We start from the raw sequence: 18216 nt of genomic DNA, 5'->3' as shown, positions 1-18216 counted from the left end.
TCATTATATATACACTTATCAGCAAGTACTGTGTATATATAGCTGACATGCTCCAGATGGTTGATGTTTTTCACAGCATATCTTTGCACTTGATCTGAGTGATGTGCCTGTTCATCCCATCCTCACTTCCTTCCTTGTGGGCGGGAGGGCTTTGTAGCTTTGTCAGCCAAGGAGGCACCTGCATGTCATTTTGGTTCTTTGTTCTTAAAACCAAATGTCTTCCAAGACATTTGCATCTCTTGTGGGGGTTTCGTGCAGCATGCTCAATGACCAGCCAAAATTGCATGGAGTGGTCTAGCCACCTTCTGCTGGTTCTGGCATCCTTCTTTGCCCAGCATTTGTATGTGTTCCCAGCAGAAAACTGGGCTTAAATAGGAAGCCCACCCTTTCTTGATGGTCAGCCCACCACACTGCCACTTGCACTGCTGTCTTTCAGTCCTTGAGACCTGTCTGGTTTCAACATTTGTCAGAGCTTTTCCTGTGGTGATGGTGATTCCAAGAGCTCACTGAGACCCTCCTGAAGAGAGAATTCCAACTGGTTTTGCATGTAGTACTCTATGGAGTCTGGATGTCGTGTCATGAGCCTGCCTGACTGGATGCAAATGGCATGTGAAGGAATGCAGCCATGTTCAGAAACCAGACTGGAAAGGATCAGTTTTGTCACCTCCGAGCTGCATGCGGGGCTGATGGCTCCATGCTCGTTCTCACTGGGTTCTCCACCCAACCCTGTCTGCATTGTGGATATTTTCTCATCTCCTCCCATCATCAGAAGTGCTATGCTTACATGGTGACATCTTCACTGTCAGCCATGAGGGCATTGATTGGCAGCATGACAGTGGCATGTGTCCTTAATCGGGGCCACTTGCATTCACCTCTTCCAAGACTTTTCCATGGAGGGAAGTCAACTATTAGTTAAAAGCAATTGGGGACAGCTGGTAAAAACTGGAACATCTTGCAGCAGTTCTTGTTTTAGTTGACAAAAAGGTTCCATTCTTTCAGTCTTTTTGGTCAGTGTGATAATCCTTCTTGCTTTTCTCCCAGCATGTATCAATTGTGCAGATATTCCCTGGTATCACACTGGCTGCATTTCCCAAGGTGTTCTTGGTTTATATTCAATTGGCAAAGAGAAAAAGAGAAATTCAGCCCTGAGAGCAGACAGGATTCCCAGGCCACCTGACTGCAGGGTTGTGTTTGTGGTCTTTCTGGGATGTAAAATCGTTAATGATTTTACATTAAATGAAAGAGGTTAAAATAGGAATGGTCCCTCTTCTATAGCATGAAGGCCATGTTTCTGAACAGTCAGAAAGAGGGAGAGCAAAGCATTGCTTGGTTGTTTTTATCCAGTCCATTAATGTCCTTTGATTGTGTCTAATCAGGGGACAAGGAACACCTTAACCACTGAGTCCAGAGAGGTTTTGGCCTGAGATTAGTGCTGAGGTGATCTCTGCTAAGACTAAAACCCCGATAAACATCTGTGTCCAAAAATATGAGTATCTACAATGGCAGCCAACAAGAACACTAAGCAGAAGCTGAAGTCAGTATTCAAGGATATCTGATTTGATCCTGATTTCTGCCTGAATCCTACTTCAGAATTGCTGTGTGTCTGGATATTCCTGTTGAATTTCCAGTGCTGAGTTACTGCAGTTCCTATGGTTGTACCATGGAGCTGTTTGCTGCTGGTGCTTTTGTAAATCAAGCCCACATTTCAATCAGAAAACTTTGAGCATTTAAGAAAACTGAATGGAAAAAAAATAATAATTAAAAATCAGCACTAATTTCACTGGCTTCTTCCCAAACCTTACAAAGGAGTTGTTACAGTGCTCCTCCTTTCCTCAACTGCAAAACAAGGCTAAACCCTTCAGCTTTAGCTCTTAAGTCTCTCTAACCCCACTACTGCTAATTCTTCCCCCCCACCCCGAAGTAATGCTCTCTCTTCACCTGTGTTCCTCTCTCCTTCAGAGGCTGAGCCACAGCTGGGCACGCTCACACTCACAAATGTCACCCCCGACAGCTTCAACCTCTCGTGGACCACAAGAGATGGGCCTTTTGCCAAGTTTGTCATACACGTTAGAGATTCCTTTGCAGCACACGAACCCCAGGAGCTTACGGTGTCGGGAGGTGCTCGCAGTGCTCATATCTCAGGCCTGCTAGATTACACTGGCTATGACATTAACATTAAGGGCACCACTGATGCAGGTGTTCACACAGAGCCCCTCACTGCTTTTGTCATGACAGGTACCTGCCAAAAGGTTTGGAGTACGTTTATCAGTTGATAATGTATATATATATTCCCGCATGGATAAAAGTGTGGACTACAGCACTGAGTATCCATCCAGCACTAATGCTTTCATTTGATGCTTAGCACAAGCATGGGTTGCAGCTGGCATGTTGACCTTAAAAAAATTGTAGGAGGAGTAATAGTTTAAAGTTATTCAAGAGATCTCTGGAGTCTTTTCTCTCACATGTAATGATCTTTTCTAACTTAAATTTGTCAGTGCTTCCACCTGTACGTCCCTTATACATCTCTGTGCCTTTACATCTTACACCTATACATCCCTGGAGGTTTTCAAGGCCAGGCTGGATGTGGCTCTGGGCAACCTGGTCTGGTGGTTGGTGACCCTGCACATAGCAGGAGGGGTTGATACTAAGATAATCGTTGTGGTCCTTTTTAACCCAGGCCATTCTATGAACTCATCTGTGTATGAATAATTTGGCCAGATTTTAGCTGGGATGTAAAAGAAACAACAGCAAAAAAGACCCCTCACTGGAATTTCTTTAAGCTGTCAACATGCTACATTAGCAGCTGCCTGTGAAGCTCTTTGAACAGGTTATTCCTCTGTTCTGTGATCATTAGCCCCTGCCCTTGGCTGGTGCAAATTCTTGCTTCTCTCCTGTTGCCCACAAAAGCCGTTTTGCAAGTGTTCAGGCCTTGCCCTGGCTGTGACCTGGCTGATGGCTGTCCTGCTTCTCGCAGTCCTGCTGGCATCACTGACCCTCTGCTGCTGAAAGAAAAGGCTGGAGATACTCATGTGAGATAGAGAGGAAGGAATGCAAGATATAGGAACTGTGAATGTCAAGGCTGAGGCTTGTCCCTAAAGCAGCCACAGTGGAGACAACTGAAGAGAAATGAAAGCTTTATGCATAACAGTATTGAAACAGTTTTGGTTATAGCTGCCTTCTAGTGCATGTGCAACAAGAGTAACGTGCTCACCCACTGAGCTTTGAAGGAATTTCAAAGGAGCTTGTGAATTGAAGAATTGAACATTTAACTTTTGGAGGCTCCATTGAAAATCCTGCTCTTGTGATCCGGGCTGTACACTTCAATTAATTCCATATTTTGGGGGAAAAAAAGAAAAAGTTGTGATTTATGTCTGGTGCAATCGATGACATTTTCTAATTTGCAATGTTTTTGTTTTTGTTTTTTTCTTGCTTCTTTTTTTTTTGTGTGTGTGTGTGTTTTTGCACCTTCCCTTCTTTTAGAGGCCATGCCCCCACTGGAAAACCTAACTGTCTCTGATATTAACCCTTACGGGTTCACAGTGTCGTGGATGGCATCGGAGAATGCCTTTGACAGCTTTCTTGTAGTCGTGGTGGACTCTGGCAAGCTGCTGGACCCACAGGAGTTCCTCCTTACGGGAGCCCAGCGGCAACTGAAGCTTAAAGGCCTTATAACTGGCATTGGCTATGAGGTTATGCTTTATGGTTTTGCCAAGGGGCACCAAACAAAGCCCCTAAGCACTGTGGCTGTTACAGGTATTTTAATGCGAACAAATTGTTCTCTTCCACTTTGTTTTCTTTCTTGCTTTTCTTCTCACACAGAAGTTGTTTTATGCGATCCATTTGCAAAACAGACCTTGGCTTTTGCATCCCTTTCTGCATCTTGGCTACACATAACTCCTCGTGGTTGATCAGTTCACCAATGAAATTCCATTCCTTTTAACTTGATGTTTCCTTTTTCTCTTTGTGAGGGATCCTGTAGAGACGCATGACGTGGGTTGAGGGGTGAAAGTTTCTGCTATGTTCAAGCAGGTATTTCTAACTGGAGTCTTTCAAGAGAAATAGCTGCATGCGGGAGCTCGTCTTGTTAACAGCTGCTGGGCACCTCAGCATTCTCCAACTTGCCAACCATCGGGATCTTCAGGAGGAAATCATCCTGGTTTCCCTGCCTATGGCCTCGTTTCTTTCACTCTCTGTGTTCCACACACAGAACACAGTGTGGTCACTGCCAACCGTAACGTTGGCATCTCTCTCCACAAAACCTTAGCTTGTGTTCTCAGCCTCATCATAACTGCTGTCTTCCAGCAGCATTTGAATAATTTTCTTGAAGAGTCATTGCAGACTGATTCTCTAGCCCTAAAACCCTCAAGTCTCATCTCCACATTGCTGATGATGCAGCAGTAAAGCTGGGGGTTACCTGACAGCAGGTTCATGAGAAAATAAATAGGAACGTCTTCCTCTGGAAGATAGAAGTGCATTGGAGATGCTGTAAGATAGTAACTGCCCCAACAGCATTTCTGTTGGTAGAGATGCCTGACCATACTGCGCTGAGGGTGTTCCGTGGTTGTTTAATAACTTACAGCTCCTGGGATCCTCTTGAATGGGTTTGTTCACCAAGGACAGCAGGTCTTGCACATTGCATTTAAATGTATGAAGTTTCATGATTCCCTGTTGCTGCTTCAGCATTTGTTTAACATCAAAGTGAAAGGTTCTTCTGATCTAAAGCATCACAGAGGCCAGAAGTGCATGGAATAAGGGTTTTGCATGAAGGAAAAGACTCTTTCAGGCAGCTTCTACGCTGTCTTCCTAACAGACAGAGACCTGACCATGTTACAGGCATGCCTGCAGATCTATAACAAGAGCTTGTTTTTATCATATATAAAGGTTTCACATGCAATGGGTAACTCAGTGAAAAGTAAGGGACCAGCACACTTCCAACTTACTATCAGCATGTGTAATTTTGCATGGCAGAGGCAAATGATGTATTTCCATGTAGTGGACTTATGATAGAGTGAACAGCCTGAATGAGCCCACATGCACCCTCCTATATATTCTTCGGTATGTGTGAAATGCTAATGTTCTTTTGTTGTTTCTTTTTTCAATAGCCAGCAGATTGTTTCCCTTTCTTTGAACTGTGGTTGGATGCTTGCAGTATTCTATAGCCAGACCTTGGGAAGGTCACTACTGAACTGATTCAAACAATCACTTTTTTTCCCCCCCTACTGCTATCTTCTCCTTTTTTAGAGGCAGAACCCGAGGTCGACAACCTTCTGGTTTCAGATGCTACCCCAGACGGCTTCCGTCTGTCCTGGACTGCAGATGATGGGGTTTTCGACAGTTTTGTTCTAAAAATCAGGGATACCAAAAGGAAATCTGATCCATTGGAATACATAGTACCAGGCCATGAGCGCACCCACGATATAACAGGGCTGAAAGAGGGCACTGAGTATGAAATTGAGCTCTATGGAGTTAGCAGTGGACGGCGCTCCCAACCCATAAATTCAGTAGCAACCACAGGTATTGTCTTTGCAGTAGGAAAAACGTGTTCATGCCTAACCCTGTTAACATTTCTCCTTTTCCTAGGTGGTCTGAGCGGTTACTGAGACCTTCAAACTGTCTCCTGCATGTCACCAAGTTTTGATTGTTCCTATTGTTTTTGCATGAAAATATGCAGATTCTGGTAAACCACTAATTGTGATCATCTTCCTCACGACTACGTTCTAATTTGGTCCTCTCAGGGAGATTTAGCACACGTCACCTCATGTTGCCAATAGCCCCAAAGATGTTTTTCAGCTGCAAAGAGCCCATGGATAATTGATAATAGAGTTGGAGCCACAAAAATCCAGCTAAATAACTCAGACTGCGTGTTACACCGCATCAGAGAGCTGGGGCCACCAAGGCATCTAACTAGTTTCTTATTTAGGAGTTGGCTATTTGGAGAAACACGTGAATATTTATAACAAAACCAGTAATGGCAAAGTAACATTTGCTATCTCTGCAATGGAAGGCTCAGACAGGTTTGTGTGCAGCCTTGCTTTATTCTAGCCCGTGTACAGTGTATGAGTGAGCGAGAAATAAGTGTCAGAATGTCTTCAGCCTTAGTAAAGGAAGCAGAAAAACCCAGCTAGGAACAAAGGCTGCCAGCAAACAGACCAGCAAACCTAACCCAAACATCACCATGGAAATGAGGTCATGAAAATGAAAGCTGAAAGGATTGAAAATCCCGCTCTGTATTTATCACTCACACTTCTCCCTTCTTCCCTACATGGGCACATGCCCTTGTGTAAACACATGCAGTCATCACGGATCAGTTCTGCTACTGGTGGAAATCAGTGCAGTTGAAGACATCTGCTTTAAGCAGCACTAAGCAGCCCCCTCCCAAGGTCTGACCTCATATCTCTGCATGCAAAGCCATCCACACACTGGAAGGAAGGAGAGGGAGGAAAGACCTTGCGTGTTCACCATTGGGTTCACTGTCCTCTGTGGTTTCTTTCCTTGCTTTCACCAATTCTCCTGTGATAGAAGACATTAACCATAAAACACTGCAGAGTGAGGCAGCTTTGCACAGAGCTGCAGCGCCTGATTGAGTTGGCACGAGGGAGTTTGGACACTGATGCTCTCAGAGGAAGTCGGTGTCTCTTGAAGATATAATATCTGTAGAGATGCAATTCAGCCCTCAGCAGGGGACTGACTGGTGGTTGTGTGCCAGTTAATATCCTTGGTAGGAGGTGTAGAACTCATGCTGCTAATTTCCTCTTCTTTAAATGGTGTTTTGCCACATTCTGATGGGATTTTTCATCTGAGAGGATCCCAAAATGCTCTTTATACATGACAAAGGCTATTTCGTTTCCCTGTGCTCACAGGAACTGCTGTATTACCTCTCTGATACTCATTCAAGGACTGGTGTTTGCCAGGAGGGTCCCACTTGCTTTCTTTGCCATGTTTGCTCCTAGGAAAGCAGATGCAGTTGGGGTAATAGGGATGTGGACTCTTATGTAGTTAAGGCTTTTCTTACTGTTATTTGCTATGCAGCAATTTACCTGGTACAGCAAATGTGCATGAAGTGTGAACGCATGGAAGTGTGCACAGCAGAATTCAGATGGCATGGTATGCTTATTTTCTTGATAAGGCTGATGTATCCATGTGTATGAAACCCCTGAATGCTGGATGGCTGTGCTCCATGGAGTTATCCTTCACAATTTAGATTGAGTAGCCGGTTTAAGAGTCATGTGGCTTTGCTAACCCTACCTTGTTTTCTTCCTTCTTTCTCTGGCTTTTCCGTGTGATCAACCCCCCCCCTCCCCCCAAGCCCAAAATGTTTTGTGAGAAATTATTTACATTTCTCTTGAGGGCTCGGCTGTTTTTCTTTCCTTGACTTTCAGTTGATTTAGTGCATTGCTGCCGGAGCTTTGGGGACGCATGGAACAAACAGCCCTCTTTGACTTCTTTCCCGCAGACACGTTCTTTCCAATCTGTTCCAAGCACAGTCACTTATTTTCCCCCTTCTTTTGCCACCTTCCCCTTGCCCACGGCTTGATTCCCCCGCTCTTAATGTGGTTTATGTTTGGGATCCATCGCCTTTGTGCTAATGCCTCAGTATGTGTGGGCTGTTTGTTTCTTTTCACATTTCAGCGTTGTTTCGATTACAGTCAAAAAAGCAAATTGGAAGTGAGATGCTGAGTGTAAACTTAGAAGTGGCAGATTCCTTCACCACGTCCTTCCAGAAGCCCTATCAATCACGTTTTGCAGTAGCTTACTTCAGCTTTAAAGTAGAATGTTTCAGATTACTATCAGTCTGTTGCTACACGTCAGTTTGCATCTTCAGATTGGGTCACTTTGGCAACACTCATTAGACTTTGCTTGCAAGGCTAAACAACAAGGCTGTGCCAATGAGTCTGTCCCAGCTTAGTGATCTGATTTATACAGGCAAATGTCATGCTCAGGTTTGGAGAGGGTAAGGCTGGGTTGTATGGCAGAAAGCTGCAGTGGTACCACAAGTGCCTTTCCTATGTACCTAAGAAGAATCATGGTCTCTAATAGTGTTTCCAAGAAGAAAACCTCATATTGTAGGGTTAAGCCAACAGAAGTTACAGGCAGGCAGTGCTTGAGAAGATGGTTCCTGTGGGGGAAATGAGCCCAGGTCTTGTCTAGGCATCCTATGGTAGAAGCCTCATGCCCAAGGAGAGGCATCTCTGCATTGCTAAGGGTTGCTGTGTGTCACAAACAGGGCTCCAAAGCTCAACAGTAAAACTAAAAATCATCCAAGTGAAACCAGGTTAGAAAAACTGATAAATACAATGGTAATAAAATAATACTCCTCTAAGTGTTGCTCCATACACTGAAATCTCTGTTATTTTGTGGACACATCTGTGTTATTTTTAAGTTAGAAACTACTGTGATGCTATTGACAATGGAAAATTAAGGCCAAGTGGATCATTGCTCTGTGTGTGTGATAAAACCATTAACTGGTACTGCCTGCGTCCATCTGGCTGCATAGAGTATCGATAGCATTGGCTCCTGACATACAGGAGTAACACAAGTCACAGCGCCAAGGACTGATCAACAAATGAATGACCTTTTCTCTCTCTGTGATGTTTCTCTTCTCCACCGACAGTTGTGGGATCTCCCAAGGGAATCTCATTCTCGGACATCACAGAAAACTCTGCTACAGTCAGCTGGACCCCCCCCCGCAGCCGTGTGGATAGCTACAGGGTCTCCTACGTCCCCGTCACAGGCGGTGAGTGTGGGGACATGCAGGGGAAGAATTCGACTCCTGTACGTGTGCATTCACATTGATCACAATGTGTTTAACCTGAGACACACTTCTTTCAAGCATTTATGGAAAACTGCCATTAATCCACTGATGTTTGCATTTGTCCTAGGCACTCCCAATGTTGTTACAGTTGATGGAAGCAAGACAAGGACAAAGCTGGTGAAGTTAGTCCCAGGTGTAGACTACAATGTTAATATCATCTCTGTGAAAGGCTTCGAGGAAAGCGAACCCATTTCTGGAATACTGAAAACAGGTAATATATAAATAGCAGGTTTTCATCTGTGTTGTCTGCATCACAGAACAGACTCGGGAATGAAGGACTTTGATCTTGTCCCCTTTGTTCCTTTGTGACTTTGTGCTTCAGGTGAGAGCAGAGCTTGCAGGTTGGTTCAGGCTCCTACTCTGCCAAGAGCAGAGCTGACTTGCACTGGGGCAGATACTTCATGTGTTTACAGTCCTAATACATGGAAATGAAGCTTAATTAATACCATTCTACTGATGTGGGAGCAAAGAACCAGCTCACTGGGCAGTTCAGCCCACTTTCCTTTGTGTTCTCCACATCTCCCAAGTTCCAGACTGTGTCCTAAGCACAAAAGCATCCTCCCTCATTCTTCTTTTTTTCTTCCCTATGATATACCTTTAAATATCCCCACGGGAAATGTTTCTGCCACCATGAAGTCTCATTTGTTCATTATCTTTGGAGTCTGACAAGTGTTCAGAGAACCGTGGCAAGGACAAGATGATGTATATTGGATAATAAAGTGCAATTTATAGCCTGTTCCAACCGTACTTGGGGCAGACGTCTCTCCCAGCATAGGGAGAGCATAAAAGGAGGTGCAAAGCAGAGTCCCACAAGGATGTAAGGCGTGATGTTTGGATGGTTAGCTGGCTGTTGGACTGGTTTATTTTTGTAAGTGCAGGGTGAGCTGTTGGAAGGTCACAGTGGCTATCAATTGCCGTCACATTAGTTATTTTTCCCAAGCTCTGTCTCCTGAGTTCGCTCCAAGAAGCAGTCCAGACTTGAGGGTGTTGAGAGAAACATGTCAGCTCTGACAGAGCTGATAAGATTGATGTTATCAGGACTGATCTGAGAATGCAGTTAGTTACGTCTGTTCCCAGTGTTTAATCTTTCCACGCCTTGACCTCCCGTCTCCAGTGGAGGCATCTGATGCCTCTTTATAGGCACTGATGTTTTTTCTGCAGAGCTCCGCTATTCCAAAGGGAGCCATAAAAGCTGCTTCATCGAGCAGTAATGTTTGCACATTTTACATTGTATGGTCGCAACAGAGAGTTGCACAGAGCTGATAGTAATTGTCAAATTCCTTCATCATGTTATCGTTTCTTCCAGCTCTGGACAGCCCATCAGGACTGGTAGTGATGAACATTACAGACTCAGAAGCTCTGGCAACCTGGCAGCCTGCAATTGCAGCTGTGGATAATTACGTCATCTCCTACTCTTCCGAGGATGGTAAGAGTTAGTGGTGGGTTGGGGAGCTGTGAGTCCAGGAGGACAAAGATACTCTTGAACTCTTGAGCTTCTTGAAAAGGTGCTATAACTCATAAGAACACTAGAGAGTGCTAACACTCCTAGAGAGGGCTCTGGTGTTAACCCAGGGTCACCTCGTGGAGCTCAGAGCTGAGTGCACCACAGCATGTCGACTGCCTCTATTTGTCTTATCTTCTTAGAGCCAGAAGTCACACAGATGGTCTCAGGAAACACAGTGGAGTACGACCTGAACGGCCTTCGACCTGCGACAGAGTACACCCTGAGGGTCCATGCAGTGAAGGATGCACAGAAGAGCGAGACCCTCTCCACCCAGTTCACTACAGGTGCTGTGTCCCACCCTGCTGGCTGCCATCTCCTTGGTCCTACAAGGTTGACTTTTCCTCTTTTCCTTTTTGCAAGAAACTTGAATTTTGAAAGCGCTTCCACCATGTTTTAAGCATAAAATTTAGGATGACCTTTTTATTTCTTTAATTTTCAATTTCTGCAGAGGGATAGCGTGCTTTCCTAGCCTGTATTCGTATCCTTCCTGTACCCTCTGTGCTGAACTGTATCAGTGTGTGATTGTAATTTCTCTGTTCTCTCCTTCAGGACTGGATGCTCCGAAAGATTTAAGTGCTACTGAGGTTCAGTCAGAAACAGCTGTGATAACATGGAGGCCTCCACGCGCTCCTGTTACTGATTACCTCCTGATCTATGAATCCATTGATGGCAAAGTCGAGGTAGAGCACTTGTATGCAAACCTGAAGGGCTGTACCTCAAAACTGGGCAGTAAAGATGCTCCAAAAAGGTTTCTGATTTTCAGGGAAGCAGATTGCCTGAGCATGCTGACAATCAGTGCTTTAGAGTTACACACACACACACACACAAAAGCCTTTTGAGGTCTGGAGAATGATATTTCCAGATTTGTCCTAAAGGATGATCCTGCTCAGTTGTTTTGTGAGCTGCACAGAGTCACCTCTGCAGCGTGTATGTTCAAGGCGTGTAAACTTTTGTGCTGACCTGCTTTTAAACCACACACCTTACAGTCTATGGAATGAAATATTCACTTCCATACAACTTCCCTGAAGAAAGTGAGCAGGACAAAAACCTTTGAGGAATACCAGTTTTGTATGAAATAGCATAAATGGTTAAAGATACAACTAGAATCACCACAAAAAGAAACTGAACTATGTTACAGTTCTACTTAGCATGATTTTCTCACTGAGATTTCCTTGTGTTGTTTATTATCCCCATAGGAACTCGTCCTAAACCCTGAGATGACCTCCTACACCCTGACAGAGCTCAGCCCATCCACTCAGTACACAGTGAAACTCCAGGCACTGAGCAGATCTACGAGGAGCAAAACGATCCAGACCGTTTTCACCACAAGTAAGGACCTTAGAGCATGTAAGAAAGTGCACGAGTCCCATTCTCCCAGAGCTGTAGTATCTGCTTCCCCCATACTGGAACAATGACTTTTATTCCTTTATGCCCAGCCACATTATCTCTGTAGTCTTCTTTCTGATGAAACATCCTGCCTTTCACACGTAAAATCCTGATTGGGATGTCACATCTTAAAGCCCACACTGACTCCACACTGTTTATTGTAGTTTTTTGTGTGTGTATGATATCAATTACGAGCCAGTTTCCAGACTTAGCATGTGACTGTGCCATTGATCACCATGAATCATTTGAGTTCAACAAGTTAATGATAATTGCTGATCTCTCAAGGACTGTTTTCTGTTTTCTTTTTTTTTGTGTGCAGCTGGTCTTCTTTATCCTTATCCTAAAGACTGCTCCCAAGCGCTCCTGAATGGAGAGGTCACCTCCGGGCTCTACACTATTTATCTGAATGGAGACAGGACTCAGCCCCTGCAAGTCTTCTGTGACATGGCTGAAGATGGAGGTGGATGGATTGTGAGTAAAGGGGGGAGCTCATGGCACCCTGATGTGTGTCTGCATGTGCCAGGAACAAGGGTAGTAGGTCGCATCCCTGGTCTCCTTCAGCACTGTTAATACAGCTCTGTTACCAGTTATCAGATATCTCTTCACTTTATGGAGGGGAAGCTGAAACGACCATCCTAGATACCTTAAAAACAGACAATAAGGTGAAATGAAGGGAAACTGAACTTAGGTGGGAATGAGAGTTCAAAGATGCAGAGAATAGAAACTGGAAAATCACATTACCTGGGGGAGTCTGAGTATGCAATAGAAAAAACATAAGGAGTGTTCACCAGGCCTGGTGAACAGGTCTGAATCATAGGGGAGGGGAGCAGCAATGCCAAGCTCTGCATTGGCAAAAGCTGCCCTGCTAGCAGCCCTTCTGTCTAAGGCAGTTTGACTATAACTCTTCTTGCATGCTGTGGCTGTAGGTGTTCTTGAGGCGCCAAAATGGAAAGGAAGATTTCTACAAGAACTGGAAGAATTACGTGGCTGGATTTGGAGATCCTAAGGATGAATTCTGGATAGGTGAGTGGCAAGAATTTATCTTATCAAAGTGCAAAAGACAAGGAGCCATTCTGGAGCCTCTGCTCAATTGGCCAGGGTATTTAAAGGGGAACACAGTCCAAAGGAGGAGCAAGCTGCAGGGGAGGCTGAGATAGCCACATCCAACCTAGTTCCCTTCATAAATGTCACACCTCTTGGGTGACCAAATGTACCAAACCGATGCTCACTGTTGTGCTGTAAGAAGTCAGAACCCGGGAAGCAACAGCAAATGTTCTTCTTGCTGTACTCCTAGGATATCCCTAATGAGAAAAACACAACAATTAATGAAGTGGGGTAAAAGGCAAATGTGCGGAGACTGGACATTTTATTTGCTCATTGATGGAAGACAGTGACCATCATGCAGCACTGGCTTGGGTTGCTTTTCCCAAGTGCTGTGATTGGAAGGGCTGAGATGGTCTCTAAAGCTGTTTCTTTTTCATTTTGTGCTGATATTACCCCACAGCTTAAACAGCTGATCTTCCTGAGCGGTGTTATTGTCCTGGGCTGTCTTGTCTAGGCCAGTTTGATGCCTTTTATAGGACAAACGGATCATACTCGTATTTCCACAGGTCTGGAGAACCTCCACAAAATCAGCTCTCAGGGGCAGTACGAGCTGCGCGTGGATCTGCGAGACAGAGGCGAGACGGCCTACGCTGTGTACGACAGGTTCAGTGTTGGAGATGCCAAGACCCGCTACCGGCTGAGGGTGGATGGCTACAGCGGCACAGCAGGTGAGCTGAAATGTGGATTTCTTCTGTTCTGCAATTTCCTCTTAGCTGAGTCAAGCTTCCAGCACGTGCACGTTGCAGACGATCATCACAGCGGGTCCCCTTCTCTGGGTGTCAGGGCTTTGAAAATATGAACGTATCAGTAGCTTTTATGTTTCCGTTCTAAATCCTCCAGTCATTTAGGTGCCACTTTTTATGGCATGCTTGTGACAGAATATAAACAAGTATATTAAGCAGATACATATCTCATTTGGTCAATACTCGGCTGTCATTTACGCAGCTAATAATAACATGGCACAGGCTCATCTCCTGAGTGGAATATGCAGCAGAGTTCTGCTATGACAATGATTTGTAATTTCGCTGAACAAAGTGGTTTGAGTTGCCTTCAGAAACAAGAATTGTGTGCTCTCTTCTGAAGTAAAAGGAGTCAGTGCTGAAGAAGCTTAGATACACAGCCAGATGAGCGGTACAGCCCAAATGTTTTGTGCAGGATGATCACTCCCATGTAACCTAACTACACGAGCCACTGACTTTGCTTTCTCTCTTGTTCTTTCCATCCAGGTGATTCCATGACCTACCATAATGGAAGATCCTTCTCCACTTTTGACAAGGATAATGATTCTGCTATCACCAACTGTGCTTTATCATACAAGGGTGCTTTCTGGTACAAGAATTGCCACCGAGTCAATCTGATGGGCAGATATGGTGACAACAGCCACAGTCAGGTGAGTTTGATGTCTGAAGGCTTCTGTAATGTGTCAGAAGGAGAGGAGTTGCAGTTATTTATCTGGTGGTTCAGCCAGAAACCCATCAGTTAGTAGAAGTATAAATGTTTTTGTATGACTTTCTATGGACATCTCAAAAGTCTGAAGGGAACAACTGTAGTTTTCAAGTGTGAAACAAGATGTTCTTCCTGCTGTGAAGGCCAGGCAAAAAGAGACAGCTCAGGGAAATAGCTTATAACTTTGTTTGTACAGGTTGTGTTTGTTAGTGGACAGAGACCTGTGCTTCCCAGAGTCCCTTTGATTTGCTGTGTCTCTGTTACCAAGTTAGAGTGGTAATGCATTGGCACGGGCTGCCCAGGGAGGTGCAGCACTCACCATCCATGGAGTTATTCCAGAGCCATGGATATCTGGTTCTGAGGGATGTGGTCAGTGGGCATGGAGGGGGTGGGCTGAGGCTGGGCTTGGTGATCCAAGAGGTCTTTTCCAGCCTTCATGATCCCGTGATTCTAAAAGCTGAAACAAACAATATAGGCCGGCAACAGAGAAAGAAATCAAGTGGATGTGTGACTTCTCACGCTTCATCTTTGCCGTTGCAGGGTGTTAATTGGTTCCACTGGAAGGGCCACGAATACTCCATCCAGTTTGCAGAGATGAAGCTGAGACCCTCCAGCTTTCGAAATCTGGAAGGAAGACGAAAACGAGCATAAAGCCTTGGGGTGGTGAAGGGGCTACAGGCAGGGTGACGTGGGGAGGGACAGAGAGTGGGGGGCGCGGGGGGATCTCTGGCATCACTGGGGTGATGGGGGTGAGGAGCTGGTAGTCGTACCAAAGCACTGCAACCCTTGGCACAACAGCCCAAACAACGAGCCTTACGTGTCCCAGCAATTCCAGCAGAGCAGCTCCAGCTCTGCCCACCGCTGATGTCCTTCACGCCAAAGACAACGATCTCAAGGGTTGTGTGCTGTTTTCTTCCCATTTTTCTCTTCTCAGCCTTTGGGATGAAGTTTTTCCACGGTCTGATTATCTCTTGGGTGGCCCAGGGTAGGGGAGGGAGAACAGCTTTGTACATTGGTAGTTTGTTTTAGAACCAGCCATATTTTTTACACACAGAAATGTGTATGATTAATTATCATTATTATTATTATTATTAGATATAATGAAATCCTTTGGTCGTTGGAAAGCCTTTTTATATATATATATATATCAAGTACCACAGAGAAGAAGGGAGGGGGGTCAAGGGGAGGGAAAGCAGTACATTTTTAAACTTAAGCAAAAAAAAAATTAATATTATTAATATAATGACAAAGTAATAATAATAATGATAATAATAAGCTAAGTTTTTTTGTCATTTTTTTTTTTTTAAGAGAACAATGCTTTGGGGAACACAGCAGGACAGTGTCTGATTGTAAATGTCTTTTTTAAATAAAAGCACAATGACTTTTAAATACATTTCTACCTTTTTTTTTTGTGTGTGTTCGTACTTGTTGAGTTGGTTCACGTCCAGGGTGTCTGTACATACGTGGAAGTAAAAGGCTGAAATTGATCAGGCTGCTGAGCCCGTACTGAAAACTGTTCCTTTTCTTAGTGGTTGGCTGTAAGAATTCTGCTGGGTTTCCTGCAGGGAAAGGTCCTTAAGGATGTGATTTCTTTTAGCACACATTTCTCTTTCTTTTCCTGCCCAAAAGCCTTTACATGTTTTTCTCAGTATTACTGACCAACGCTTGCTCCATCTAGGTGGGAAGAACTAACAGAAGAAAACAAGGGAAGCACAGAGCTGTTGTTAGGTACCATTGGTGACTATGAACACTTGTGTAAATAAAGGGCTCTCTTTTTTGTATGAATGAAACCTATGTGTAGTTCCTCTGTATCGTGCTCTTCAGTTGAAGACAATAAAAGGTCTTTTGTTTTAATCCAGTCTCTCTGCCTTGCTTCAAGGTTGTGCTTCTCAAACAGAACAGATGCTTCGGCCCCTTCCTTGCCCAGCTGCAAGGTAAGATCAGATATTGCTGTTTTCACACCACAAGAAAAGCACTTTCTCAAGAGGGAAAGAATTCTCAACAGGGAAGGAATCACTTCGCCACTGGGTTCTTTCTTCCTAATTTCTCTTCTTCCTATATGCAAAGCATTACTGCAACCCTTCCATTTCAAAGCATCAGCTGAGTCATGCTGGGGTTACTGTCTGAGAAATGCCCAGCTGGGGAAGCAGGACAAGGCCCTCACAGAATTAGTGAAGCACTGGGGACCTTCTTATCGCATGATTCCTATGCCAGAATCTCTTGGCACTCTCCTCCCCCATCATAAGCACACGGCTGCGGTTGGCTGCCAGCAGATGGCGCACAGAGTCTGTCTGTCCTTGTTTGTGCTGCTCTGTTTTGATGTGCTTGTAAATCCTGCAGCAGTCCTGGCCCAGACATTGCCGTCCTTGACTGTCGTCTAGTGAATATTGCTTGTTTTGCACAGGAGACACAAATCTTTGACCTTCCAGAGCACTGCGGAGGGTCTGATCTGCTGCACCGTATTCAATTCATTCTCAGGAATTAACAGCACTTCTTTGCTGTTTGTCAGAGCAAACGGTCAGCATCATGAAAGAGAGCAAGTCCAGCAAAGAAGAAACACACTCCGCTCTCAAGATGTTCTTTGTGCTATTAGGAAATTGCACTACATTTATATAACTGAGACTTGAAAGCTTTTGCAGTCTGTTTGCAGGCGTTCAGAGGAAGAGCTGACATTTACGAAGCAATTTCCTTCCTTCTAGCATTATCACAAAGCTGAGTGTGCCTGGCTGTGATGTCCTGGTGCTTGGCAGATCCCAACAGGACTGCAGGAAACAGGCTCAGATTTGCACCTTACTCTAGAAATGACTTGTGCACACTGCACAGAAAAATGATGGTATTTCCTGTCATTACTCACTGAGATGCCCTGCTTGGTATTTTTCATGATTACTACCGAGAGAGAGAGAACCTGGCAAACCTTTAAAGTAACTCATACCAAAACACCCATCTGAGCTGACACCAGCTTGGTTCAGTACCAGAGGGCTCCGCTATGGGCTGTTGTATGGGTTGTTTGCTGTCTGCTTTTTCTTTCCCCTCTCTTCCTGATCATCACCTGTAAGAGTAGCTTAAAAATGCACTGAGGTTTGAAATTCATTTATACATCTGCCAAGGGTGCTCCAAATGCCTGCCTGGTAAACCACTGCAGCACCGGGGTGAATGCTTCCCCATCACTTCCATGCAAGAGCCCAAAGAGGACAGGAGGGGAACAGGTCCCAGAAGGTCAGACAGTGAGATCCCAGAGCTCGGAGGTACTGAAGGAGATATTTGGGGTTTATGGGTTACCCATAAGGGGTTGTTTTGAGAGGTTCGTGTGGCAAAGCAACTTTTCCAACCCCTGCTGGATTTAACCACTCTCCTTCACTCATGTGTGCATGCACAGCTCTGCAGAGACCTTTTCTCACACTGTGTCCCCAGCAAGACCTCACATTTGGAGGAGACACTTTTCAGGTGCACCAGCTCCAGGTGCAGCTCCCTGAGCATTCCTGACTCTGCTCCGATTAATTGAAGGAATGCATCTCATCTGTTGCTGGGCTAAACACAACCACAAAACCATCTTTTCTGAGCTTACATTAATGCGCAAGCAGCCCAAACCCTTGTAGTGCCCTGTAACATCCTTCCCATACAGGGAGTCACTTGATTTGAAATTAGAACTTTCAGTTGCTTTGCTCCAAGAGATTTTGTGTGCAAGCCGGGCTTGAGCAGCATGTAAAAGTAGCAGTCAGGTGTATCCTCTCTTCAGGATTTCCGTATCGTTTTCTTTGAAATAGTCTGCTCAGAAACCCGACTCTCTTTGTTCATGTCTCTTCTTCTTAGGTATTTCCCCAGCAGCTTCTCCAGGTGAAGAAATCTCAGCCCGCGGTGCCATCACGGCTTTCTGTGGGCTCAGCGCATGTTTGCTCTGATAAACAAAGGGTGGTTGTCACCGGGAGACTGCAAGCAAATAGCAGCAGGAGCTGCTGTGTGTGAT

The 18216-nt window shown here is 44.9% G+C and overlaps 1 protein-coding gene across 3 annotated transcripts in view; it reads left to right on the top strand.

Annotated features, from left to right (window-relative positions):
* TNC (tenascin C) overlaps positions 1 to 16104 on the top strand; it is a 51278-nt gene extending 35174 nt beyond the window's left edge. The window contains exons 13-26 of one of the 3 annotated variants that reach the window (XM_072352875.1): positions 1960 to 2235; positions 3481 to 3753; positions 5242 to 5514; positions 8612 to 8734; positions 8880 to 9023; positions 10119 to 10238; positions 10457 to 10600; positions 10866 to 10996; positions 11513 to 11645; positions 12022 to 12173; positions 12629 to 12725; positions 13313 to 13474; positions 14033 to 14196; positions 14793 to 16104. In XM_072352875.1, the coding sequence (XP_072208976.1) occupies positions 1960 to 2235; positions 3481 to 3753; positions 5242 to 5514; positions 8612 to 8734; positions 8880 to 9023; positions 10119 to 10238; positions 10457 to 10600; positions 10866 to 10996; positions 11513 to 11645; positions 12022 to 12173; positions 12629 to 12725; positions 13313 to 13474; positions 14033 to 14196; positions 14793 to 14903 (2303 nt within the window). In that variant the 3' untranslated portion in view covers positions 14904 to 16104. The remainder of the gene's footprint in view (positions 1 to 1959; positions 2236 to 3480; positions 3754 to 5241; positions 5515 to 8611; positions 8735 to 8879; positions 9024 to 10118; positions 10239 to 10456; positions 10601 to 10865; positions 10997 to 11512; positions 11646 to 12021; positions 12174 to 12628; positions 12726 to 13312; positions 13475 to 14032; positions 14197 to 14792) is intronic. The other 2 variants (XM_072352873.1, XM_072352874.1) reach the window with 2 other exon arrangements.
* The last annotated feature ends 2112 nt before the right edge of the window (positions 16105 to 18216 follow it).

The sequence above is a fragment of the Excalfactoria chinensis genome, chromosome 18 (assembly GCF_039878825.1).
Source record: "Excalfactoria chinensis isolate bCotChi1 chromosome 18, bCotChi1.hap2, whole genome shotgun sequence".
In the NCBI taxonomy this organism is placed as follows: domain Eukaryota; kingdom Metazoa; phylum Chordata; class Aves; order Galliformes; family Phasianidae; genus Excalfactoria; species Excalfactoria chinensis.
The sequence above is the reverse complement of the archived record's forward strand: the minus strand, read 5'-3'. Positions and strand labels throughout refer to the sequence as shown.